This window comes from Anopheles arabiensis, chromosome 2 (genome assembly GCF_016920715.1).
Source record: "Anopheles arabiensis isolate DONGOLA chromosome 2, AaraD3, whole genome shotgun sequence".
NCBI lineage: Eukaryota > Metazoa > Arthropoda > Insecta > Diptera > Culicidae > Anopheles > Anopheles arabiensis.
In genome coordinates this window covers 36664495-36688084 of record NC_053517.1, presented here as the reverse complement: position 1 = coordinate 36688084, position 23590 = coordinate 36664495, and the positions used below count along the sequence as shown (strand labels likewise).

The window sequence follows — 23590 nt, the reverse complement described above, 5'->3', positions numbered from 1 at the left end:
GTGTTCATGCAGTAGCACAAAAGTGCCCATTTGTATTATAAACAATATTTTATTGTAACATTCGCGCTGATGACGAGTATTGTACCTTTAATTGATTAGCATAACCACGAACTTACGAAGCAATGAAATCTGTTCGTAATTCAAAGTATATCATCTGGTGTGTTACTCTCACCCTCTCACTAACATCAGTACTCGAGATGGGCTTGTAGATTCGAGCGCATTAGCTCCATTCCTGAACACTTACACTAATTTACAATGCAATTAGCTCCTTAAATTGTATGAATGTTTAAACACTGCTGGAATCACACCGGGAAATAAATGCTATCACACGACCATGACAAACAATCAAATCATTTGAGTGAGTGTGTATATATATGAACTGAAACAATATAGCTATGATATATATATGTACATCAGAACAACAATGCCGCGGGTGGTTTAGCAAGAGGGAAGCAACATTTCAACAGAACCCTTTTGCACTACACCCTGCTTTATCTTACACAACCGTACGCCTGGCTACCTTCTGGAGGCTGGAAGAGCCAGTGGGCTTGGTATTCGACGCCACAGTTATACTGCTGCTGTATTGTACCGCTTTCCTCGGGGCAATATGTCGCGTGTATTCCGTATCGTAGATGAACAAGCTCTTCACTAGTTGTTCTTTGCAGATCGGGCAAAGGGCGAGACCAGCCATCTTGATGCACTCTTGGATGCAGACACTGCAGAACGAATGGCCACAGTTTACGATCACCGGTGCACTGTAATCTTCCAGGCAGATTGGACATTCGGAGTCCGAAAATTGTACATACCGCGGAGGACCTAGAAATGGTAATTGGGGAAAATAATTCTACACACAATACCGGTTACTTTCGCTAGCGCGGGTGCTTTCCGCGATGCTTACCTTTGCTTCGCAGGTTGTACTTGTGCAGGGACGAAAGTGAGCCCAAAGAAGAACCCGTGGAAACAGTCGAATCGATCGATTTGCTTCTATTGAGTCGCTTGTTGGGCTTCATCTCGATTATCTGAACACGTAAACTGCTGTTATTAACAAGATTGATACAAATTCTAGTCTTCTGCTCTTTGTTGGCTTGCGGTTGATTTTACGACTTTACCAATATGCGGCGACTGGCGGCAAAACGAGCCGTTGTTTTGACAGATGTTCGATGACAACCGGGATTGTCAGATGCCGTAACAGTGTTCCCAGTCGTAACCAAAATGTTTGATCCATTATTTTATGTGAATGGTGATTTTTGTTTTGTTTGAAAATATCACCGAGGATATTAAAATGTTTTAAATCATTAAAAAAATCTAAAATTTTAAGGTTTATTTCAAAGCTGTGTTTGGACAAAATTAGTTTGCCCGTTTCATAGGTGCAGTTGCGTAGCTGGCAACACTGGTCGGAACGCATGCAGAAGATTTTGACATAGAAGGCCATCGGAAGATTTACAGCGATTTGTCGTCGAGCGGAGAAATCAGTCTCACGAAGAGGAACAATAATCTTCCCTTAACGGGAAGTTACCGCCCACGAGCCGACAGCAGCCACCCTTCCTATCCACTATTTGCATTCTGCCAGCCTCATATCACACGCCGCGTGAGCAGAACCAGCACGATGGCACAGATTTCCACCACCGAAAAGCCGCAGATGCAGCAGATCGACCTCAACACGCTCAATCTGCAGCAATTGACTCAGCTGAAAAATCAACTAGATCAGGTAAGTCTGTGGGCCGTGGTTTTTCGGGTGTTCCGGGTGGTGTTTAATGTTTTGCAAATGCTGCGCCCATTGCAGGAACTGTCCATCTTTCAAGAATCCCTGAACACCATCAAGATGGCTCGGTCCAAATACTCCGCCTCGAAGGAGGCATTGGAACAGTTTAAAGGGGACTGGAACGAGAAGCAGATTCTAGTACCATTGACGGGGTGAGTATGGTGCGGAACTCTAACCAGGCCGATGTATAACGTACAAACATTCCATTCCGCAGGAGCATGTATGTCCCCGGGACGATAAAGGATGCGAACAATGTTATCATCGAAATCGGCACCGGTTACTATGTTGAGAATGTAAGTTGATCACACCATGAGCAAAGCAGCACCGTTTGGCATCATCTAACTGTGACGTCTCTCTCTCTCCCTTTGGGCAGGATCTCGATAGCGCGAAGGAGTTTTTCAAGCGACGCATCGAGTACGTGCAGGAGCAGCTGGAGAAGATTGAAATGATGGGCATCGAAAAGTCGAAAATTCGTGACACCATTCGCGAGGTGATGGAGAAGAAGCTGACTCAGTTCAGTAAAGAGCTGCAAGCGAAGAAACGCGATGCCGAATAGTCTGTGTGCGCGCGCGAGTGTGTGTGAGTGTAATTCTCAAGAGCTGCCGTTTGTTAACTTATAACATCATGTGGAGAGTTCCGTTTCCTTTTCTGCATACCTCAAAGGATTTCGAAAATCAAAAAAAATCATAACGCAATTCACCAGCTGATCATGTAAGCAAAACCAAAAACCCGATTGGTTTATTTTGCTGGAATTTCTTGGTTCACATTTCCTTCGCGTCCGGGTAGCGTTTCATACAACCATCTTTACACCGCGCCTTAGTTAAGCGTTGGGGAGTTTTGCGCCTGCATTTACGCAATAATAAATTAACCAAACGAAAACGATAACCATCGTGTGTCCCCTCCGCTGCATTACGGGTTTAACGTTTCCTTCAGTTCGCCACCCTCCAGCAGCTCCTTGATGATGTCCAGCCCACCGATAAGCTCGCCGCTCACGTACACTTGCGGATAGGTAGGCCAGTTCGAGAACGTTTTCAGCCCTTGTCGCACAGCCTCATCGGTCAGTATATCGAACGTGTCGTATTCAACACTGCAAAGCAACAACAAACGCGCATCGATTTGCATTACAATGCCTCTGCTAGGTCCTGGGACACAGTCACTTACCCGGTATCGTTCACGATCGCTATCAGTTGCTTCGAGAATCCGCAGCGCGGTGTATTTCGGTCGCCCTTCATGAATATCATTACCTTCGAACGATTTATGAGGGCTTTGAGGCGTTCCTCTAAATTACTCGCACCATCGCCGGCGGGGCTCGGTGTCGTCGGCATGCCGGCATACTTTTTCGCCTTCTGCGTTAGCATCCCCACATCGACGCCATCGATACGATCAACGGCCGTGCCGGCGCGCAGAAACAAAACGGTCGGAACGGAGTCGATTTGGTGGCGCATCGACAGCTCGGAAAGGTCCTCCGCCGGCACGTCCAGGAACTGTAGCGATTTAAATTCCGCCTGTTTGGCGAGCTCGGTCATCACGTCGCTGATTTGTTTACACTGTTCGGCCCATTCGGCGGAGAACAGCACAACCGACACCTTGGAGGCGCTGAGGGATGGATTGCATGAATGAGATTATTAGCATTATGTGAAGCCTTTGTTGCCACTAGCCACCAATTCTTACCCAATCAGCTGCTTGTACTGATCCTCGGAAGTTACTTTCGTGATGGACATGTTTCACGTCGAAGAGTGCACTCTATTTTAGCGATAACCTTTCTTCCCCGACCGCAATGAACAAGGTAGAGTTTTTTTAGCTGTTTGTTGCTGTCAGTTGGTTTTGACAATCGCATCGCCCGGTGAAAATAGCTCCACAATTCTAGGGGAAAATTTGCTTACGATCGTTTTTCAAACATCTTTGCCAATTTAATGTTTTTTTATTATCCTACAAAAATGTATTATCCTTTTCAAAACTAATAATACCTTTTTTTAAAGCTCAAAAACATTCTCTTTTCCCTAATTATTTGCAAATTAATTCCGGAAACAATTCGTCTGTCAAACTCAATTCTGTCAACTGTGTACGTTTTTCCGTGATGTTTTTGTTATTTTTTATTAGTTTGTAATTTTTACTCTTTTTGTTTCCCGTAAATTGTTTCAGTGTTTCTTATTTGATATTCAAATCATATTCAACCGGTATGAACATTTGTCAGTTTCATGAAGTTCATTGAACCCTTCACACTTGATAACACGATTGCATAACAATACTCCGTAGATCGTTCTCGGCTTCGCAGGAACAGCAGCAGGTTCTGATCACCGGTCCGTAGTGCGTGTACGTTTCAACCACATTCCACTTTCGCAGTAGGCAAAATGCTAAAAAACGCAGTCGCCCTGGTTACTGGTGGTGCGTCGGGACTTGGCCGCGCCACTGTGGAACGATTCGCCCGTGCCGGGTATAACGTGCTGCTGTGCGATCTGCCCACCTCGAAGGGCAACGACGTCGCCAAGGAGCTGGGCGAGAAGGTCGTGTACGTGCCGGTCGATGTGCTGTCCGAGAAGGATGTGAGCGGCGCGCTGGAACTGGCAAAGAGCAAATTCGGCCGGCTGGATGTGTCGGTGAACTGTGCCGGTATAGCGGTAGCCGTCAAGACGTACAACTTCAACAAGAAGGTCGCCCACAAGCTGGAGGACTTTCAGCGCGTCCTGTTGGTAAACACGGCCGGAACGTTCAACGTGATCCGGCTGTCGGCGGGATTGATGGGTGAAAATGAACCGAATGCGGACGGTCAGCGCGGTGTCATCGTGAACACGGCCTCCGTGGCCGCCTATGATGGCCAGATTGGGCAGGCAGCCTACGCCGCATCGAAGGCGGCCGTCGTTGGCATGACGCTACCGATCGCTCGCGATCTGAGCACGCAGGGCATTCGTATTGTGACCGTGGCGCCGGGGCTGTTCAACACTCCGATGCTGCAGGCCCTGCCCGAGAAGGTGCGAGCGTTCCTGGCCAAGACGGTACCGTTCCCTCAGCGTCTCGGAGAACCGGCCGAATATGCCCAGCTGGTTCAGGCCATCGTCGATAATCCCCTGCTGAACGGGGAGGTTATCCGCTTGGACGGAGCGCTGCGTATGATGCCTTAAACGACGATGGACGAAATGGCTCAGTAACGGATGCATTTATTCAGAGTACCTCGATGAGATGAGTCTTCCAAACAGGGAGAACTGTATCGTCAAACGATATGCAGCAAAAGTGTAAAATCCCCATTGTATTGCTCTATTCTGCCATCTTTTAATAAACCTTTTAGCCTGTTTCTAAAACATCACGAACGTATCACACAAAGCAATGCTTTATTTCGTTTTTTACTTCTCAACGACTGCAGCAGTAGCGCCCCCATCACAGGAAGAAAAGTATTCTTGGACTAGCTTTTCGCACTGTGGCAAATTCTTCAACTTATTCACCTTCGCGTTGTAGCGCGTACCTTTCCCGTTGCCTTTGCCTTCCAGCAACGTGCATATCTCCGGTCCCAGCTTGGCCACATCGTCCGGCCGGCCCTGCAGAACGAGCTGCCCTTTGCCGCTCCCATCCGTGTCCGCGTTCGTGAGGAAAATGAAGCAATCCGGCAGCTTCACCATCCGCAGAAATGTGTTGATGAAATCAGAATCTTGACCGTCGCTTCTGTGAAGCGAAACAAACTTCGGAGCACTGCCGCTGTCCCGCTGTTGGTTTAACTTTTCCGCCTCGGTAGTGGCCAGCTCGGTGGTTAACTTCTTGGCAATACGCTGGGTGGCCCGTACGGTCGATTGCAGTTTCTTTGCCAGATCGATGTGTGAAGATGGTCCACCGTTTAGGAGGGTATTGAGTTGAACCTCCCGGTCGTAGCATTCGGACAGCTTTCGCAGCACACGGCCACCCACCAGGAAGTGTACCAGACACTTACCCTTCGCTTTCTCCACGCTAAGCAGCTTGACGGATTGCAGCTGGCCTAGATTACGGACGTGCGTTCCGCAGCACATGTTGCTTTCGATGCCCGCGATCGTTACTACGCGCAACGGACCTGACACATCCTCCGGAAGGCCACGAGTTGCTCGCGTAACATCGGACTTGAGTGCCGGATCGTCCGGTTCGTATACGTCCACCTTGACGGGAGTGCAATCGACGATCAGCTGGTTGCAGATGCTTTCCACCCTTTCCAGCTGCTCGCGAGTTACGTCCTTTGCTTCGAGATCTATGTACGAGCTTTCCGTACCCAGCCACCAGGATTTCGTGTTGTACTTGAACTCGCGATCAAATATAGCCGTTATGAGATGCTGGCCAGAGTGTTGCTGCATGTGGTCGAACCGGCGGTTCCAGTCAACGCATTGGACGACTTGCTCTCCCGCTGCGAAAGGTTGGTTGCCGTTGCCATCGTCTTCTAGGAAGTGGATGGCCTCGGAACCCTTTCGGACAACCGATTTTACCGCCCGGCCACCAACCGTTCCGTGGTCGGTAGGTTGTCCGCCTCCCTCGGGAAATAGGATGGTGTCTTCAAATATTACATTGAAGCCGCCTGCAACTTTTTCGCAAGACACTACCTTTGTTTGAAATTCCTTCAGAAAACTATCCTCCTGGCATTTAAAGACCATTTTTGGATCAACTGCTACGCTTTTTCGGTATTTTTCGTGAGCGGTCCCGAAGAGCTGTAAATAGATTGATTTTTTCCAATGTCAACAATAACAACCGGCACCCTGGTTTGTCATATGACAATATGTTTGGAATACAAAAGAGTTCCAATAATATCTGTAAGCAAAAGTAACAAAAAGAAAATGTATCTTATTCAACAGAATTAAATCTTTTTTACAACATTTTCCAAATAAATTCCTCTCGTTGAACAGTTTCTCCATCCAGGAGCTCCGATTGTGAGAGATTTTCCACCGGGCTACTTCCTGTCAACCGTCACAACAGCGGTCGCACCGTTGACAGCTGACATTTCGCTAGCTGCCAAAATTTCTTTCTTTCTCGTGTTTTGTCTCAAGCAGATCGCTTGTACGGAAAATCGGTGAAAATTACCGAAATTAGCTGAAAATGGACAAGACTTTTGTGCTCGCGCGCGTCACCAAGGTTCTGGGCCGTACCGGATCCCAGGGACAGTGTACCCAGGTGAAGGTGGAGTTCCTGAACGAGCAAAACCGTCAGATCATCCGCAACGTTAAGGGGCCCGTGCGCGAGGGCGACATCCTGACCCTGCTGGAGTCTGAACGTGAGGCAAGAAGACTCCGGTAAATTCGCTCCACTTCGCAACGCTTTTCCACGGACTGGACATTCCGGCACCTTCAGGTACGATCCACCGTCACCGGGGCGGTAATTACGGGTCACGACTGTGTCGGAGAGCGTTGTACTGAATGCTTCGTGTTTCCCTTTTTTCTAGGTTATGTTTCCGTTCTGTATACGTCGCGGTGTGTGTACCACGGCGGGGATCCTCAACTAGCTGGCGACGATGACTCGTTGAAGAACTCATCCTTGTGCGGCTAAAATGAACATATGTCGGTGAAACTGCGCGTTCGTGGAAGAATGAGAAGTGCAAGCAAATAAATCGCGAGTTTGGAAAAACCACAAGAAATACGAAGTTACTTCTATGGCACTAGAGTGGTGTAGTGAGATTGTAACGAGCAATCGTTTTTTATAGATAGTGTTTGAAATGCATTTCCGATGTTGCCATCTCCCCGAACAAAGGTGCGGTGTTTGAGCATGTTGGTTTGGTTTTCAGATGAATCGGATCCAATGGTACAAACAGCTGTTAACATGTCCATAGTGGGCTCTTATGAGCTTCACATATGAAGGAGAAACTATCCTACCAGAACAATCAGACATACTAAGCCCAAAAGTGGTTTAGGCATATCAAAACCATGAACCTGTTGTTGCGTTGAACACGCTGGATGTTTCTCTTGCACCGATCCAGACCACTAATGAATTTACTTTCTCACTTTCCTAGAAAAACTTACGCTTCATAACGATGCTAACGCCTTGAACCTAGTGGTTGACTATGTATGACTGATTTTTGTTTATTTTTTGAAGATAATACCCCGGCAGTCTTGTTGACCGACGTATGCCGAAGTTATTGGTTAGTGGGCGAAGTTTCTCTGTACGAATTTCCTCCAGCGGAACAACTATACCCCGAACTTTCTCGGGTTCATCTCCTGTTCTAACGACTGATTGCACCGTAGTTTTTACCAATTCATTGAATGAAATGAGATCGGAAAGAAAAAAAAATTGGAAATGCGTTCAACGTAATGCTTTGAAAGTAACATTGCACATACAAGCGAATTGGCATCTTGAATTAGTTTCCCGAGAAGAATGTTTCTCTTTGAATTCTGAACCCCAAGCTAGCACATGGCGAGACGTGCCAAAATACGGATGAAAAATATCACAGCTGTTTTAAAATGTATCTTGGCTTGGCAGATTAAAAGCCATTAAAGAACATGAAAATGAAAATTTTACTTTAAAGGAGATTTTGAAAGAAATGTGATGTAATAATTCTGGAATTAACCACCAAGAAACTAAAATCTGAAAATGATTGGGCTAAATCACACCATTTTGTGCTTCAATATGTCTCATAACTGGGTTCATAGAAAAACAAATTTCAGTGGATCTCAACTACTAATCTAATGTCCGCAAAAGTGCCATTTTCTAGCCCTATTATTTAGAAATACAGCTTTCGAGTAAATTTGTACAACGCTCAATCGATCGTTTTTTTGTTATAACGATCTTGTATTCCAAAATCCAACCATTTTGACGTTTGTCCAGTTGTGACAAGGGCACGCACACACGCCGCATTGTGTTTTGATCTTTCCACATTCGTTCAACCGACAGACGCCCGAAAGAACCGCGCGAAATCTGTTTGGTGCGCTTTGTTTGTTGAATATTAAACGCGAAATAATCTTTCCAGCCATCGATATCGGTAAGGTGACGTGTTGAGATTATACAACTTTACAGTTTGGGAGGCTGTTTGGAAGGAAGTAAACTTTCAGCAATGCACTCCAACTTGCTGGTGTAAGTATTGGTGTGGAACATGAACAATGGATCGGCTTGATGGGCGATGATTCTTTTGGGCTAAAAACATATGCATTCCCCTTTGCAGGCCCTCACTCAACGAGGAATCCTATTGCCATTTCTGCTTCGGTGGCGCCAATGTGCATGCCGTGTTTCCGCTTGGCCGACCGGACCTGCTTAGCATTATCGATAATATTATCGGAATCCATCTCACGCCCGAGGCGGACGAAACGTTCAGCTTGTGCGATGGGTGCATCGCAACGATGGAAACGTTCGTCACATTCCGCAACAAAAGCCGCTCGAACTACGAAACAGTGCGGGAAGCGAAAATCATGAATGAAGCAATGAAGCGCCTTCAGCCACTACTGCAAGCAGATTCGTTCAATCCGATAGTGAGCAGCAGTTGCACTCCGGTGAATGGAGTGCAATCGAACAGCGTGAACACCAGCAGCGAGGAAGCGCAAGCTCATTTAAATGTTACGGGAGCAGTGCACAGCACACCGGTTCGTGCAAACGAGCCAGCTACTAACGGGGTGGATGGTGGAAGGTATGTGAGATACGCCAGCTGGTTCAACAGGTACAAGGAGAGTTTTCATGTATTTTTCTTCCTTCTTGCAGCTCTTCCGTGAGAAAACGCTCATTTCATCCACAGAGCACTGATTCGGTGGCTTCAGCAAAGAAGACAAAGATAATCAGTGATAAAGCGGCAAAAAATAAGAACAAATTCCACCACATCCGGGAGATCATGAATCGCTTACGGATCAATCGAATACGAGAGAAGGATGTGTTCAACGATGGGCTGAGGTCAGCGGATAGCTTTGTAGAGAAGCAAGAGAGTATTAGTAATGGTTTCGCTCCATTAGTCAAACAGCAGGCTGAAAAAACACACATGATAAACTGTAAGCCTTGCGTGGTTGTGCTCAAAAGAATTCTGATGGATAACAAATGATAGAACGTCTTATGAAATCCATCGATTCCTAAGTTTATTGAATTGAATTGTACATTTAAGCCTTTACTCTTAATATACCACAATAAACTGTGCTCTCTGTTGTTACGAACTATGTATTACCACCCCAACCCGACCAGGGTTTCACTTTTTCAACGCTTCCAGTAGCTTGAAACTGGTGCCGTACCGCGCTTCGTTGTACTTTTTTCTGTGTGCAATACTCGATTCACGAATTTTCTTCCACTGCTCCCGATGCTCCTCGATCAACTCTTCCTTGCTTTTGGACGACTTGTCAATATCAAAGTCACCGACCGGTTCCGGTTTTACCGAAAGGAAAGGCTCCAACTGCGTCGATTCTGGCCGTGGCATTTCCGTTATTTCGAGCAACTCTCCGCTCACGAACTGATTCACGATATCTGGATTGTGCTCGCGCTTGATGCGCCGTCTCGGTTCGGACATTGTCGCTTCTTCAACCTTCTCCCGCGGGTTGTTCTTCACCCATGCGCGGCATAGCGGATAGAGCGGGGCATTTTCCCGGAAGCGGGCCACATCGATGCACCGGTTGAAGAGCGTCAACGGGCACGACTGATTAATGGCCGGTGCGTCGATGCGTTTTCGCTTGACCTGCGACTCTTCTTCGCTATCGTCGAAGCTGGAGTTATCGTCCGACGATTGGTTGGCGGTTTTCAGCGCCCCTTTCAGCCGACCCCGTGCCAACGCCACATTTTGAAGCGCTTTACCTATGGGAATGAGCAGTCCAGTTTAGAAAGCTATAGCTGGCAATCTACTGATTATCACACACTTTACTTACGCTTTTCGTCCGAATTGATGAGGCTTCTCCGTTTGGCTAGCATTTTTATCAAACGTATTCCGCAACTGTAGATTATTTACTTTTCAAGCCAAGCGAAAACACCAAACAATCATGATTTGATTGACAGCGCATAGCGTCAGCCCTTTTGGCCATTCTAGATGACGGTTTCCAAATTGATGAAATTTAAATGAAAATATTTAATCATTTTTGATAAATTATTCCTAAAGTACCTAGCAAAAATTGAAACGATTCAAAATGTGTGATTTTAGCTGCAATACGCTTTAAATTACCAAAAACCATAAAATGGAAAATAAATTTTCAAAAAAAATAGCGTCAACCGTCTGGCCACCGTAACCCAATCTGACAGCTGTTTGTTGTGATTTCATCGCTAAAAATATCAGCGGTTTTCCAGCAAAGGAGCAAAGTTTGCTGCCTTGGTGCGTGACGAATATGTGCCGAGTGTTTTCCTTCTAGCGAATCATCCACACCCTTTAGTGGCAACTCGCTGGCCATGAAATAATCGTACCGCTGCAATCGTGCAATCGATCCGAACAGTGTGTGTGCGTGTGCGTGTGTGGGCAACTGGAACAAATGCTCAAACTACGCCACTAGTTTGTTGTTTTTCTGCACAGTACACGAGCGTCGATCGAGTGGAAAATGAGTACCCGGCCAAGCCCTGCACCCTTCAAGCGATCGATCGATGGGCTGTTCAACGTGTGGCTGAACCTGCGGAACCAGGGCCACGAGAAGCCACTGCGCAACGCCCTCTACAATGTGCTCGTCGTCGGGGTGATCGCGGTCGTGATCGGCGTCACCCTGGTGCTGGCCCCCTTCTTCAAGCCGCTACTGTGGGCGTTCCTGTTCGGGGCGGTGCTGTTTCCGGCCAAGAAACGGCTCTCCGCCTCGCTCAAGCGCTGGATCGAGCGAATCGAGAAGGATGACAAATACCTGTTGCTGGGTGTGCTGAGTGCGCCGCTGTGCTGGGTGGATTCGCTGGGCGAGTTTCTGACCGGCTGGCTGAAGGAGCATTTGAAAATCATCACCGGACTGGTGGGCGGGCTGGTAACGCTGCGCTTCATACTGTGGCTAACACCGAGCGAGGTGTTTTTCTCCATCTGGAACTTTATCGTGTGGATCCATTCGCTGTTCCGTACGCTGCTCGGGTCGCTCTCGCTGCAGATGGTGGTCGTGATACTGGTCGTGTACGTCGTCAGCGTATACTTCCTCTGGACGCCGGACCATTCGCTGCCCTTCCTGGTGATTGGACAGTTTCTGTGGATGGTTATCGTCGGGTACGGGAGCAGCTTCCTCGGAGCACTGCAGGTGCCCGTATTTCTCGGCCTACTAACCTACGGCTTGATAGGGTTGATTTACAACCTACAGAAAGATGAGCGCAACGTGCGCTTCATCGACAAATGGCACAGCCTACTGGACGTGACCAGCTACCGGTTGGACGATTCCTCCGTCGCCATGAACGCCCATGCCCATCCGGAAGCATCGAGAATAGAGGAAATTAAAGCGAAACTGCATCTAGACGTTTCAGCGACCCCGCAACTTTCCAGCACGATGAACGAAACGCCCGGTCACGGTAATACCTATCCGGCCAGCATGCTAACAAACGTGGAATCGCTCGAAAGCGACACCTACTTCCGGCTGCTGTTTTACGCGTGCGGTGCCACGCTTGTTTGGATGCACACGTGGCTACTGTTTCTGTGCTGTATTCCCATCTTCCTGCACATCGTACGGAAGGCGGCCGAATTGTTGGGCATCGTTGCGTACGTATCGCAGCAGGCCGACCATTACTGGCTAGTGCTAAAGCTGTGGCTGTTTCCACGCCATGCTGCTCTGCTTCCGCTCTGTTTGCCGGGAATATTACGGCTGAACACAAACATTCACCGCTACGCTTGTGCTAAGCTGCGCTCGTACATTGACGACATCACTTCGATTGTGATGATCGGCTTCCTGATCGTCCTCGTCATGCTGATCAGTGTGTTTGCCTTCACGCAAATATACTCGGAAGCGATAGCGGTCGCACAGCTAGGCTCGAATCTTGTCAACCGCACGCTAATACACCGACCAGAACTGATTGAAATGTTACCAATCGGTGAGAAAAACAGTAATTAAACATTGCATTACTAAATCAGTAAACTAATCCTACCTTCTCCTTCTTAAGACATGCAATCGATGGACAACATCATCGACAACGCGTACAAGTACGGTCGCTCACATATCGAACAGTACGTCGATGGTATCTTCAACGATACCGATCCGACACAGGCAATCAAGCTGAAGATGCAGATCCTTAGCGTTTGGGACCGGCTGATACAGAGCTGGATGGACCGGAGCAATGGCGAGGGCCTGGTGGGACCGCGGGTTCCCGCCCAAGCAATTCGCATGACAATAGATGAGATTTTTATAAATCCAAGTAGGTGCAACGAAGAACTCGGAAACATCTCTCGATTCAATACCTTTTATAACATCTAAAACCATTCTAGTCACGAAAGCTGGTCTTATAGGTTTCATCAAGAGCAATTTCGGGATGCTCTGGGAGGTGGCTGATTCGCTGTGGATGCTGTTGCGTACTAACCTGACGCTGCTGCTGTCCGCGGTCGGCACCCTGGTGTCGGCCATTCTAGGCGGTGGGCATGCAGTTTTGAAATTTTTATTCCACACGGTAAAGCTTCCCATTTCTTCCCTCTTAGAAGAGCGTTTTTTAAAGGTGTAATACTCATTCTTTTGCTTTTTAGATAATTTTCTTCACCACCCTGTTCTACCTGCTGCAAAGCAGCCAGGATCGATACGCACCAACGGCCATTACCATCAACAATTCATGGGGCCCGCGCATCATACAAGCGCTGGAAGACTCGATATCGAGCGTCGTCGTAGCCACGCTAAAGCTGGCCCTGTTCCATGGACTGTTTACCTGGCTGACGCATACCGTGTTTGGGGCGCACATCGTCTATCTGCCGGCAGTGCTGGCCTCAATACTGGCGGCCGCCCCCTTCCTCGAGACGTACTGGTGCAGTGCGCCCGCCTTTCTCGATCTGTGGCTGTCGCAGGATCGGTTTTGGCTTGGCGTCACGCTGGTGATGATACACTTTATCATCCCGTCCAACTTCAATCCGATCATACACTCGGAGATAAAAGGGTAATCATTGTTTGCGATAAACTTTTGATTATGAACACGCTGATTTTCCGATTCTCCTTTCAGTGGTGGCCATCCGTACCTGACGGGACTGTCAATTGCCGGTGGAATGTACCTGTTCGGGCTGGAGGGAGCATTGTTAGGGCCGCTATTGCTTTGCTTGCTAGTCGTTTTGTTTGAAGTTACCATTAGCGCTATCCGAGATAGCCCGGCCACGCCGCAAACCAGGTAAGGAAGATCGGGGGCTTTTGCTTTTAGTTTTACACAAATCTCACTAACGCATTCATCGTGTTGTCTGTTCTGTCTGCTTTTTTTTCTCTATATAACTTAACTAACTTGCCTGGGCTCCCACGTGGGAATGTGGATTGCTTAACCGTCCTTTTCTTACAACGAACGACTTAAACTCGCAGAAAATCTAGCCTAGACACAAACAACGATATCTATTCACCCGCGACGACGTAAGTACAAGGGAAGGTGTGGCAGTGCTTTAGGCCAGTGTTGTGTTAGTTGGTAGCTGTTGATTAATTTAACTGCTTTCGTTTAAATTGGCCGTGTATTGATTCAAGTAAAGGTTCATTTAACTCCCTTAGCATTCTCGGTCAATAGGAAAAGAGCGAAGGAGAGCTTGAATGAACCTTTATTATTGGATTGTAATTTAATTCGTACTAAACAATCTGTGTTTTGAACTTGTTTTAACATCGTTTGACTGCTTAAGTGTGATAGGTGGCGGTTGTAGTGTAGGAACTTAGTTTGAAACAAACCTAAAAGATTATCTAACAACTAATTCATGTATGCCAAAAGCAAAAACAAAAAACAAATCTAACACAGCTATAAGCTATACACAGACCACTAGCTAGTTCGTTTATATGTTCGAATGCATTTTTGTGCTGCTGAACGAGTCGTTCCGTTCGTGCACTTTGTTACCGTCGTACAAAGTATACAGTACCTTAACATTAATCGTAAGTTTTATCGTGTGTCCACAATCGCTGCTACTGTGAGGCGAATAATTAAATTCCACTTCTGTTACCTCTTATTACTCTAAATGTAGTTGTTGCGAAGGGATTGAAATAGAACGTACCGATTTTCATACAATTTTGGCATCTTTCTTTCTTCCCCTCTTTTACCATTCGCCCACATCATTTAAATGTGTCGTTGTGTATTTGCCATCAAATGGCTTTTAATCTTTCCAACTATTTACTATACAATTAAACAAACAATTTCTACAACGTCCAAACACACACACACACAAAAAACAATCTTCAGTTTGTGCCAAGAATGGCAACAGTTCGTTCGCCAAGGGGATTTGTAAGTAGCAACAGGTAGGGTAGGGTAGTTGAGTAGTGTAGTTCCAGGTTCGTGGCCAATCAACTGACAACGCTGCAGCACCTTGTGTGCAGTCGGCTCCTTCTTCTCTGGCGCAATCCTTCAATCCTGAAATCGTAGCATGAGCATGAGATGAATGTTTCTTTCGTAAAATCCCTACCATCTAGCTAAGCCATCCACACTCTTTCATTTGCATTCTCATCGTTTAATTTTCATCATATACCATATCACCGGTAGCAAACCGACCACCGCTCCATCGGCTGCCTATTTGATGCGGACCAAAGATGGCAAGTTTCTAAACTCACCGCTGACCATGAACTGCACCACATCGCCCATGTGCATGACGGTGCGCGGCACTCCGTTACACTAACGCGCCTCCTAACCGTTCGCTTGGCTTGGTGTGCATCAACTTCCTTCCCCGTTTTAATCCACTAAACAGCTCATCTCACCATTGACACATACTCATCCGATCCGAGCTTCTTTGGCACCTAACCATGCCCCATGAAAAGTTCTTGTTGTTCGTTATTACCTACCGTGTGTATTTTTCGCTTGTGTATCCTTCACCCCTTACCCCATTTACCTTCCCCCCTCCACCCCTCGTTCCATTGTGCATGTAATTGCATTCCGCAACCAATCATGCCCCTCCCACCAATGTCCCAGCAGCAACTTCCGGTACGCCGCATTCCAGGAGCAGATGAGCGTGGACGGACGCGGTGCTGCTGCTGCTGTGGCACCGGCGTCGTCGGCAGCAGCGGCGGCACAATCTGGGACTAGGACGACCAATGCCGCCGGGGCTGATTGTTCCGTTGTTGATCGGGCCACGCTGCAATCGCCACCCGCCAGGACGTAGGACGTCTTAATGTGTGTCCTTGCTTAATGTATTAATCAACCGAGATGAATCTGATGGACGGAAGAAAGGCTTACGCGAAAGGAGGGAACTTGTTGTGATAAAAAAAGAACAATGCATACAAGAACACACTCACAGATGGTTATACTATGTATGTAGGCTTTATTTATGTTTACTGCTGGTTTGGTTTTGTTTAACCAACACGATAGAATAAGCGATGCAGGCAAGCTACTAACGCGCGTGAAAGAGTATTTTTATCCAAAGCGAATTTAACGTGTGACCTAACCAATTCTAGTGTAAGTGCGCAATAAAATGGTAATGTATGGAGATTGTGCTGTGTGTGTGTATCTCCTTAAAATGGGAACTCCGGATGCTTGGTAATGCTGTGGCGGAAGGAAAGAAAACCCGGTTAAGATGCGACGTCACCAAGATGGCACGTGCGCGCCCACCCTTGCCCACTTACCCGGGAAAGAAAGCAAAGTCGCAGATGCGAACGTTTTGATCGAGCCCGTTCAGCTCGGCCATATCGGCATCGGTCAGCTCGAAATCGAACAGCGCAATGTTCTGGCGCAGCCGGTCCACGTTCGTGCTTTTCGGAATGGTCGCGATGCCACGCTGCAGCAGATGGCGCAGCAGTATCTGTGCCGGCGTCCGGTCCTGGCGCTGGGCAATCTCCTTCACTACCGGGTTGTCCAGCAGGTCCGGCACCTCACGGCTGAAGGGAAAATGGAGGAACACAGTTTTACAGTAGACCTTCGGGGATCACTTCCACCCACCACTATCGTCCGTTCCACACTTACTTCAGCAACTTTTCGATTCCTTTCGAGCCGAGGGGCGAATAGGCGGTCACGGTAATGCCGTTCGCTTTGCAGAACTTGACCAGCCCGGTCTGCTGCAGATAGATGTGATTTTCAATCTGTGGGCGCAATGGGCGACAAAGAGAGAAAGTCGAAATTCAGTCCGGTGCACCCTCAATACCGTGGTTAGAAGAGTATCCCATGAGCCACTCCCATGTGGCCATGCTGCCCCACTATTACCTGCAAGTTGGCCGGCTTGATTCGGCAATTATCGAGCACTCTCTGTATTTGCCGCTGGTTGAAATTCGATAGCCCTATGCTGCGTGCCAGACCGGCATCGGCGATCGCTTCCATGCCCTGCGACAACGGTGGAAACGGAGGAAAAACCGACAAACAAGAAACAAATTAAGATCACAGCGCCGCAACACAATATCCTAGCACCTTTTTTTCACTCCCTTCTGCCGTATGTCCCGCGGGTGCCAAGTGAGGGGAAGAGATAGGATAGGGCTTAACAGCAACAAAGTGGCTATTACAATCCACCGCTACCGACAGCGGGCCACGGCACGGGATAATGGGATGGTTTTGCTTTGCTTTGCCGTCGTTTTTCTTTTCTTCCTTTTGGTTGGCCAATTGTTCTGCGGTAGTGTGCAAAAAAAAGGTGATCCCTTTTTGCCAGGAAGGGTGTCTTTGCTTTAATTCTTTTTCCTATTGCCAAGAAGCACCACCGGTTCGCTCTTCATCGCCGGCACACTCAACACCGGCGTTGTTGCGCTTGTTTGTGTTTATATTTTGGGTGTAAGATTGACTTTTTTCCTCGGGGTGCACTTCTTCCGTGGTGTATCGGACGCATTTTGGCCCTTGCCATAACTGTGCCTAACCGTTCTCCGGAAGTGAGTTCTCCCGAGTGGAACTGCTGCTCCTGACGTAAGCTGAAACCGATGGGATTTGTACGGGTGGATTACGGGCACCGGTAGCACTGAAAAGGCACTTTTGCAAACGCATCTTCATGGGAATCGGTAACCGGAAGCGAAAGAACCCCATTGACAATTGTAGCTTTTGATTGTTTGTGTGCTCAAGTGGTGTGCTCAAAAATTAATTAACGAAGATGATACACGTTCGGGAAGAGCGGCACATCAGCAACATTTAATTATTACATTAAAATTAAATTAATATTATATTGTTTTTCGTTTGCTACGAGCTACACATTCCAAACGGGCGCGAAATCAAGGTCACACGCTTTGCCGCTGATCTCGACGATGCAATTGCCTGTTGGAACCTGTTTAATTGCATGTTGTAAAGGTAAAGTGGGGCAAAAGTGTACCGGGCGCGTGCTTACGGAGATAATCTTGTGTTTGGTGGATCGGTGCGCCTGTTTATACGCATACAGTGCTTAGCGCAGTAGTAGGAACACCTATTTTTGTGCAAACTTAATTTTGTTCTGTAAAAAGATTCGTGTTGTTGGAGGAGACCCTTCGAGGAGTTGATGTAAAAGGGAAAATTATTAATGCCAGCAAATGTGCCTATTTTTTTAAATTTACTGGGGTTTGTTTGGAAATTCCTGGTAATTTCGTATATTAAATATGATATACTTATTGCGTTTTTTATACAAATACCTCTATTAGGAGAAAAAACGCGCACATTTGCTCTGTATCTTAATTAATTCAACTTAAAATGATGTCAATTAAAAAAATCCAATTGCAAATAATAAAAAAAAAATGTAAAAAACGGTAATACAAAAATACGCGAAGGAAAAATGTTCGAATATTCTTTTTTTGCCGTAATGACATTTGAAAATACGGCCGATACCATAATATAGTTAATTTTAATTTAAAAAAAATGACATACACAGTCAATCCGATATCCTTGATACTATTTTCATATCTCTCTGCGATTATTCCGTAATATCGAAGGTCAAAAACTCTAACATCTCGCTTCCAAAACGGTGTTTACAGTTCCTTTTCATGTTTTTTTAGCATTTAAAAATGTATGCTACAATAGCAAACACCTACGTTTGTTCGTTGTAAAAAGCTCGATCCTTTCAGTTATTATTGCGTCGCTCAATCTTAGGTGCGTACCTTTGCCCCACTTCACTCTAAACGTGCGCCAAACGAAGCCATTACAGGTTTTTGAGCGATCGCTCGTTTGAGGCTCGATTTGGGGATGCGAAGAAGATGCTCAATTTTAATCATTTATGATAGGGCAACCGTTCGGTTAAAAATCGAAACTATGGCGCTTTCACCTAATTAGTGCGGGCACGGGCACGGGAAGTTTGGGAAAATTTACATAAAACGGTCCCCGCACAGCGCAGCGCCGTAAGTTGGGTCGATGTCGACGGAAACTTACCTTCCAGAGGCTGACATGGTCCGTCGTGGTTTCGAGTACGATTTCCCCATTGTCGTCGGTCAGGAAGGGACCGTCCACTTCGGGCACGGTAAACGGGACGTGCACCAGGTACAGATCGACGTAATCGAGCTGAAGATCGGTCAACGATCGTTTAAGAAATTTCTCAACCGTGGCGGCCCGCGTACCTGTGTGGTTGACCGATAGCATAGTGTGTTATTAAGAAGCTTTTGTACTTGTACAACACAACTTGGGGTGGTGAGGAAGGAATGTTTGAAAAGCAGAAGAGAGTTAAAACCCCCCCGCAAGCGCACACTACCGCGGTGACTGACGTTAAGTGGTGTGCTGCTGAAGTGCGGACCGAAAAAGTGCTGACACACTACATTGGACAAGCAATTGGTAAAGGGAAAAATTAGGCACCTACCATGCGGCGGCAACTTGGTGACGATGAAGAGCTCCTCGCGCGTCACCCGACCACTGTCGATCCACTGGCGCAGTACGCGCCCGATCGTTGGCTCGTTCAGATAGACCGGCGCACAGTCGATGTGCCGATAGCCGGCTTCGAGCGCCTGGTTCAGTGCTTTCTCCACCTCCTCGTCCGGAGCCTGTAGGTTCCAAACAAAAAATAAGCCCCCAAGTACACCATCCCGGACGGCGAGATAAGTACGATTGCATTGCTCGCACACACAAGGGACACGCTCACACTTACCCGCCAGGTTCCGAAACCAAGGGCCGGCATTTTGTGGCCATTCTCGAACGTCAGATCGATCTTGCAGGCGGCTGCCATGGTTTGCGCTTGTTGCGTTGATGGTCACTAACACTGTACGATAACAAAAAAAAAAAACAAAACAAAAAACTCACTTAACACAGACACACCCGTCGGTAGGTCTTGCTTTGACCGTGGCCTTCCCAAGACTGTGGCTACGATATGGGAGCGCGTCCCGTTTTTGTCCCACGATCAAACTGCCCGGACACAAGCTTGACCCCACCAAGATCGGGGGAGATCGGTACGCAGGGAGATATTCTCTCTTAAAAAACCGGTCGCCAAGGTGTTTTCTCTCTTTCTCTTTCGAGGATTTGTCACGGGGGGCTTTGCTCTCTCACTCATATGCACACACACATGTTAATCGCGATGCATTTGTGGGTGCATTATCGTGGGTTGAACATTTTATTAGTTTTGTTTTTTTCACAACCTCAACAAACTTGTTTTGAGAAAAATAGTTGGGGCTTTTTTGGAAATATTTTTTTATAACCATCAACATTTACTGTTCGTTCACATTCGTCACGATCATTTTTACACTGATCGTTCTCTAATGCATCCTCAAACAAATGTGTTGATCACCAAGTCGGAACACAAAAAAAAACAAAATGAGACAAAGAAAAAGAGAATGGAAAAAGGCGACGTAAATAAATATTTGCTGTAAATCCCATTACATTCCAGCTCGGCTTTTACTTTTAAATACACGATCTATCCACGCCAAAAGAGTGTTTGCGAAAAATGGCTTCAGATCAGTGTCGGTGAGAGATAATGCAATTGCATTATGCTCTTGCGTGAGAGTAAATACAACGCGCGCAGTTGAAAGGAGAACTGATTAAATCGTATTCTAGCCCCTTTAAATACAGTGTGGGTAATGATTGTTGCACATTGCGATGTAGTAGTGAATACATTTCCATGCATTTATAGTAGAGTTGCGTTTAAGGAATGTTGATTTTATAAAAAAAAATGATTGTAAATAAAAGTAATACAAAAGATTACAATTTAGTAAAATAATCGTTATGTGTGTTAATTGTGATATGGTCGTGTAAATGATAATCATGAACGATTTAAGGCAAATACATCTTGAAAGTCTGTTATCGATTTTATCATATTTTATGCAACAATCTTTAAAATGTTTTAATATTTTTTCTCTTAGATATATTGATTATGATAGCAAACGTACATTTACATGTGTAAACGTTTTGAAATGTACACTCATGTAAGCGAGCTTTGCTTTTATGTAAAAACACATTCATTATCAATTGCAGTTGTCGTATTACAACTGTATCAGATATGACTGTATGTAATAAACGATGATTATTTTTCTTGACTTAACAACCTTCGTGGGCCTAAAAAGGATTTCGCTACTTTTTATGTACTACGCAGTCGAGTAGTGGATCATTGCTACGGGGCTGGTTCATATAAGGATTGAACCTACGACGGAATTAGGTTGCCAGGAATAGATGGACGGAAAAAGATACAAAAGGATCGTCGCAGTAAAATTGCATTTCGTTACTGCGACGACCACAATGGCACGAATTCGTTTGTAAAAGCTTACATGGTAGTGGCATCAGTGGCGGATCAAGGGTATCGGGGGCCCTAGGCGGAACGACGAGTTGAGGCCCTCTTTAAATGGAAAATGTTGGGGGGGGGGGGGGGTAGCGGCACTAAAGTTGCTGTTGGGAGATTGAACAGTAAACTTGAAATGCCGTCGGGGCCCCCTTCGGTCATCAGTCGCAAACTCTTCAATTTTAGCTGACGGGGGGGGGGGGTGGCAATTGATTCAGCGGGGCCCCCTCGCAAATCAAATCCTTCGTAAATCATCTGTCGCAAACTCTAAATTTTTTTGCTGACGGGGGGGGGTGCAAATGTTTCGCCAACCTCGGGGCCCCATCGGCCATCCTTCCGGGGGCCCTTGTCGCTAGTACTCTGTCCATACGGCATACTATAGAATGGCGATCTACGGGGCCCCTAAATCGGCGGGGCCCCAGGCGACCGCCTAGTCCGCCTACCGTTAGATCCGCCGCTGAGTGGCATGCGATTCACAGGTGACTACACGCAATTCGATGCAAATCGCACGAGATTTAACTGAGGTTGTAATTATATGGATTCATCGAAAATGCAGTCGATACTCCTGCAAACAGTAGTGGTTTTTTTTCGTAAGACAACATATTAAGCATCATCTGTTACGTGAAATAATATCTAACACAATGACATCTAACACGATGAAATAACATCTAACACGATGAAATAACATCTAACACGATGACACAATATCTAACGCCAAAGCAACATTTCCGGAAAGATGCACATATTTACGGAGGACCAGGAAGATAGCTGGATGAAATATAAGTACAATATAAGTGATGATGGCGATCCAAAAACATTACAAATAGCGCTGAGGATCCGATCATCAGAATCGTTTGTATTTGATTGTTATATGGGACAACTTTTGAAACTTATGAAAAATATTTTAAAAAATCTTGTTTTATTTAAAAATGTTTTAATGTACCACAATAACGTTAAAACATGAAGAAAAAAATCAGATTTTTTGTTTTTTAAAATAAACTACTGAACTACTGGGGGACTACTTCTTAATCTGTTACGTTTTTTTTTTTTTTTTGGAAGGGGAGGGGGTAGAAAATTTGCCATTTTTGTGTTACGTATTTCATGGATGATGTAGAAGATTTTTTTAACACCACATGACACGAATAAGCGAAAATTAATAACATTTCACTGTAAGTAATACAAATTGAGATGTTTGATTGGGTTCTTTTACGTTCTGATTTCTGTACAAATGTTAATTGAAACACTTAGGAAATATACTATTGTATAACGATATTTTATCAGTAACTAATACTGCATTTCCTTAACAGTTTAATCGAGTTAGAAAACGATTTCAAACAAAAATATTCTCCCTTTTATCATTCACAGTATTGAGCTCATATTGTTTCACAAGTGGTTTATGCTGTAAACTATAGAATCGCAATCGTCAATTGTTTTTATTTAAAATTTTGATTAGAAAACGGAATAAAATCTTGATAAAAATGATCGAAAGAGAAGATAACAATTTGTTCCTTAAAGTGTATTTTCCTATATTGATCCGTATTGAAAACGCAATAGCTGTATTGAGTTAAATGAATAATTAATTCAATTGATTTCTCCACGATGGAAACATCATTTATATAACACAATATCACATTTTCAGTAATCAAATTGCTTATTTCTATACCTGCGCACACGAACACTTCAATAATTGCAAATATGACGATTGTTATTTTTGCCCAAATACGGCATACGGCCGCCAAATGCACTCCATCACAATTGTTTCGCGCGCCCAGCGCAGATCAAACGAACTTTTGCAGCCGCTTGAAAGTAGTTCCCTTCCCCCGGTCCCATATTATTGCACAAAACACCCCAACGTCCCGGTACCACATCTGCAAACAATCAACAAACCTTCACAAACAGTAGCTACTGTGCTGTTGCTCGAGGGGAAGCAAAATGTACTCTGGCAGTCCGGTTCTTGCAGTGCGGCGCCATTAGAAGAGGGATTGTCATGCTACTCCAAAAGGGGCGGGAATGCAAACCCGCTGGTTGGTGGAGGGGTTAGGCATGTGGTAGGATAATTTTCCTACGAGCAAATTATCGATTGCAAATGGCCGATCCAGCGCAGCGCAGGCACCGTAATTTGAGACGTTTTAATCAAACTTTCATGTAATACTATCCCTAATGGGTTTGGTTTGGTTAGCCGCGCACGATGGCCGTATTCTCACAATATAAATGAAGTACCGGTTAGTTTACGTTGACGGGTAAGGGAGGAATGATGGGTGATCTAAATAATAAACCAACTACCCTAT

General features: G+C 45.9%; 10 protein-coding genes across 16 annotated transcripts; 5 read left to right on the top strand and 5 right to left on the bottom strand.

Annotated features, from left to right (window-relative positions):
• Nucleotides 1–3: 3 nt before the first annotated feature.
• On the bottom strand, nucleotides 4–1146 carry LOC120895633 (putative tripartite motif-containing protein 75). Its single transcript, XM_040299142.1, has 2 exons — nucleotides 899–1146; nucleotides 4–816 (listed from the first exon to the last, which is right to left on the bottom strand). Exons 1-2 carry the CDS (start codon nucleotides 1008–1010, stop codon nucleotides 497–499), a joined length of 432 nt encoding a protein of 143 aa, XP_040155076.1. The 5' UTR covers nucleotides 1011–1146; the 3' UTR covers nucleotides 4–496.
• A 263-nt stretch (nucleotides 1147–1409) lies between these two features.
• LOC120897973 (probable prefoldin subunit 5) lies at nucleotides 1410–2647 on the top strand. Its single transcript, XM_040303246.1, has 4 exons — nucleotides 1410–1708; nucleotides 1784–1914; nucleotides 1977–2055; nucleotides 2136–2647. Exons 1-4 carry the CDS (start codon nucleotides 1607–1609, stop codon nucleotides 2316–2318), a joined length of 495 nt encoding a protein of 164 aa, XP_040159180.1. The 5' UTR covers nucleotides 1410–1606; the 3' UTR covers nucleotides 2319–2647.
• Nucleotides 2475–3569, bottom strand: LOC120897971 (glutaredoxin 3). Its single transcript, XM_040303243.1, has 3 exons — nucleotides 3434–3569; nucleotides 2924–3358; nucleotides 2475–2849 (listed from the first exon to the last, which is right to left on the bottom strand). Exons 1-3 carry the CDS (start codon nucleotides 3481–3483, stop codon nucleotides 2672–2674), a joined length of 663 nt encoding a protein of 220 aa, XP_040159177.1. The 5' UTR covers nucleotides 3484–3569; the 3' UTR covers nucleotides 2475–2671.
• Nucleotides 3570–3802: 233 nt separating this feature from the next.
• Nucleotides 3803–5080, top strand: LOC120897970 (3-hydroxyacyl-CoA dehydrogenase type-2). 2 transcript variants are annotated; one of them, XM_040303241.1, is made up of 2 exons: nucleotides 3803–3939; nucleotides 4019–5080. In XM_040303241.1, the coding sequence occupies exon 2, from the start codon at nucleotides 4114–4116 to the stop codon at nucleotides 4879–4881; it is 768 nt and encodes a 255-aa protein (XP_040159175.1). In that variant the 5' UTR covers nucleotides 3803–3939; nucleotides 4019–4113; the 3' UTR covers nucleotides 4882–5080. The 2 variants fall into 2 exon arrangements, with proteins under 2 accessions (XP_040159175.1, XP_040159176.1); XM_040303242.1 differs by having other exon boundaries at nucleotides 3825–3951.
• LOC120897967 (alanyl-tRNA editing protein Aarsd1-A) lies at nucleotides 5066–6618 on the bottom strand. Its single transcript, XM_040303238.1, has one exon. The coding sequence runs from the start codon at nucleotides 6361–6363 to the stop codon at nucleotides 5101–5103; it is 1263 nt and encodes a 420-aa protein (XP_040159172.1). The 5' UTR covers nucleotides 6364–6618; the 3' UTR covers nucleotides 5066–5100.
• A 101-nt stretch (nucleotides 6619–6719) lies between these two features.
• On the top strand, nucleotides 6720–7337 carry LOC120897974 (40S ribosomal protein S28). The gene is made up of 2 exons (XM_040303247.1): nucleotides 6720–7054; nucleotides 7146–7337. The coding sequence occupies exon 1, from the start codon at nucleotides 6803–6805 to the stop codon at nucleotides 6998–7000; it is 198 nt and encodes a 65-aa protein (XP_040159181.1). The 5' UTR covers nucleotides 6720–6802; the 3' UTR covers nucleotides 7001–7054; nucleotides 7146–7337.
• Nucleotides 7338–8487: 1150 nt separating this feature from the next.
• On the top strand, nucleotides 8488–9825 carry LOC120897969. The gene is made up of 3 exons (XM_040303240.1): nucleotides 8488–8767; nucleotides 8856–9314; nucleotides 9386–9825. The coding sequence occupies exons 1-3, from the start codon at nucleotides 8748–8750 to the stop codon at nucleotides 9714–9716; spliced, it is 810 nt and encodes a 269-aa protein (XP_040159174.1). The 5' UTR covers nucleotides 8488–8747; the 3' UTR covers nucleotides 9717–9825.
• LOC120897972 (protein lin-37 homolog) lies at nucleotides 9719–10668 on the bottom strand. The gene is made up of 2 exons (XM_040303244.1): nucleotides 10525–10668; nucleotides 9719–10453 (listed from the first exon to the last, which is right to left on the bottom strand). The coding sequence occupies exons 1-2, from the start codon at nucleotides 10565–10567 to the stop codon at nucleotides 9858–9860; spliced, it is 639 nt and encodes a 212-aa protein (XP_040159178.1). The 5' UTR covers nucleotides 10568–10668; the 3' UTR covers nucleotides 9719–9857.
• A 227-nt stretch (nucleotides 10669–10895) lies between these two features.
• Nucleotides 10896–22722, top strand: LOC120897966 (transmembrane protein 245). Of its 6 annotated transcripts, XM_040303231.1 has the most exons (8): nucleotides 10896–12628; nucleotides 12698–12949; nucleotides 13020–13198; nucleotides 13272–13672; nucleotides 13736–13897; nucleotides 14080–14127; nucleotides 14933–14974; nucleotides 15656–16166. In XM_040303231.1, the coding sequence occupies exons 1-8, from the start codon at nucleotides 11182–11184 to the stop codon at nucleotides 15840–15842; spliced, it is 2718 nt and encodes a 905-aa protein (XP_040159165.1). In that variant the 5' UTR covers nucleotides 10896–11181; the 3' UTR covers nucleotides 15843–16166. The 6 variants fall into 6 exon arrangements, with proteins under 6 accessions (XP_040159165.1, XP_040159170.1, XP_040159167.1 ...); XM_040303236.1 differs by lacking the exons at nucleotides 14933–14974; nucleotides 15656–16166 and adding an exon at nucleotides 22668–22722; XM_040303233.1 differs by lacking the exon at nucleotides 14080–14127.
• LOC120897968 (1,5-anhydro-D-fructose reductase) lies at nucleotides 15982–19882 on the bottom strand. The gene is made up of 7 exons (XM_040303239.1): nucleotides 19686–19882; nucleotides 19401–19581; nucleotides 18980–19164; nucleotides 16877–16993; nucleotides 16640–16755; nucleotides 16303–16554; nucleotides 15982–16222 (listed from the first exon to the last, which is right to left on the bottom strand). Exons 1-7 carry the CDS (start codon nucleotides 19761–19763, stop codon nucleotides 16192–16194), a joined length of 960 nt encoding a protein of 319 aa, XP_040159173.1. The 5' UTR covers nucleotides 19764–19882; the 3' UTR covers nucleotides 15982–16191.
• Nucleotides 22723–23590: the final 868 nt, after the last annotated feature.

Excerpts from the sequence above, each read along its gene's own strand:
- LOC120895633 (XM_040299142.1), bottom strand. The coding sequence starts at position 1,010 with ATGAAGCCCAACAAGCGACTCAATAGAAGCAAATCGATCGATTCGACT. Across the intron at positions 817-898 it reads GTACAACCTGCGAAGCAAAG|GTCCTCCGCGGTATGTACAA; the intron begins GTAAGCATCGCG and ends TACCATTTCTAG.
- LOC120897973 (XM_040303246.1), top strand. The coding sequence starts at position 1,607 with ATGGCACAGATTTCCACCACCGAAAAGCCGCAGATGCAGCAGATCGAC. Across the intron at positions 1,709-1,783 it reads TGAAAAATCAACTAGATCAG|GAACTGTCCATCTTTCAAGA; the intron begins GTAAGTCTGTGG and ends CGCCCATTGCAG. Across the intron at positions 2,056-2,135 it reads CCGGTTACTATGTTGAGAAT|GATCTCGATAGCGCGAAGGA; the intron begins GTAAGTTGATCA and ends CCCTTTGGGCAG.
- LOC120897971 (XM_040303243.1), bottom strand. The coding sequence starts at position 3,483 with ATGTCCATCACGAAAGTAACTTCCGAGGATCAGTACAAGCAGCTGATT. Across the intron at positions 3,359-3,433 it reads CAGTACAAGCAGCTGATTGG|CGCCTCCAAGGTGTCGGTTG; the intron begins GTAAGAATTGGT and ends TCCATCCCTCAG. Across the intron at positions 2,850-2,923 it reads GCGATCGTGAACGATACCGG|TGTTGAATACGACACGTTCG; the intron begins GTAAGTGACTGT and ends GTTGCTTTGCAG.
- LOC120897970 (XM_040303241.1), top strand. The coding sequence starts at position 4,114 with ATGCTAAAAAACGCAGTCGCCCTGGTTACTGGTGGTGCGTCGGGACTT.
- LOC120897967 (XM_040303238.1), bottom strand. The coding sequence starts at position 6,363 with ATGGTCTTTAAATGCCAGGAGGATAGTTTTCTGAAGGAATTTCAAACA.
- LOC120897974 (XM_040303247.1), top strand. The coding sequence starts at position 6,803 with ATGGACAAGACTTTTGTGCTCGCGCGCGTCACCAAGGTTCTGGGCCGT.
- LOC120897969 (XM_040303240.1), top strand. The coding sequence starts at position 8,748 with ATGCACTCCAACTTGCTGGT. Across the intron at positions 8,768-8,855 it reads ATGCACTCCAACTTGCTGGT|GCCCTCACTCAACGAGGAAT; the intron begins GTAAGTATTGGT and ends TCCCCTTTGCAG. Across the intron at positions 9,315-9,385 it reads AACGGGGTGGATGGTGGAAG|CTCTTCCGTGAGAAAACGCT; the intron begins GTATGTGAGATA and ends TCCTTCTTGCAG.
- LOC120897972 (XM_040303244.1), bottom strand. The coding sequence starts at position 10,567 with ATGCTAGCCAAACGGAGAAGCCTCATCAATTCGGACGAAAAGC. Across the intron at positions 10,454-10,524 it reads CATCAATTCGGACGAAAAGC|GTAAAGCGCTTCAAAATGTG; the intron begins GTAAGTAAAGTG and ends TCATTCCCATAG.
- LOC120897966 (XM_040303231.1), top strand. The coding sequence starts at position 11,182 with ATGAGTACCCGGCCAAGCCCTGCACCCTTCAAGCGATCGATCGATGGG. Across the intron at positions 13,199-13,271 it reads TGAAATTTTTATTCCACACG|ATAATTTTCTTCACCACCCT; the intron begins GTAAAGCTTCCC and ends TTTGCTTTTTAG. Across the intron at positions 13,898-14,079 it reads CCGGCCACGCCGCAAACCAG|AAAATCTAGCCTAGACACAA; the intron begins GTAAGGAAGATC and ends TTAAACTCGCAG.
- LOC120897968 (XM_040303239.1), bottom strand. The coding sequence starts at position 19,763 with ATGGCAGCCGCCTGCAAGATCGATCTGACGTTCGAGAATGGCCACAAA. Across the intron at positions 19,582-19,685 it reads TTGGTTTCGGAACCTGGCGG|GCTCCGGACGAGGAGGTGGA; the intron begins GTAAGTGTGAGC and ends TGGAACCTACAG. Across the intron at positions 16,756-16,876 it reads TCAAGCCGGCCAACTTGCAG|ATTGAAAATCACATCTATCT; the intron begins GTAATAGTGGGG and ends TTGCGCCCACAG.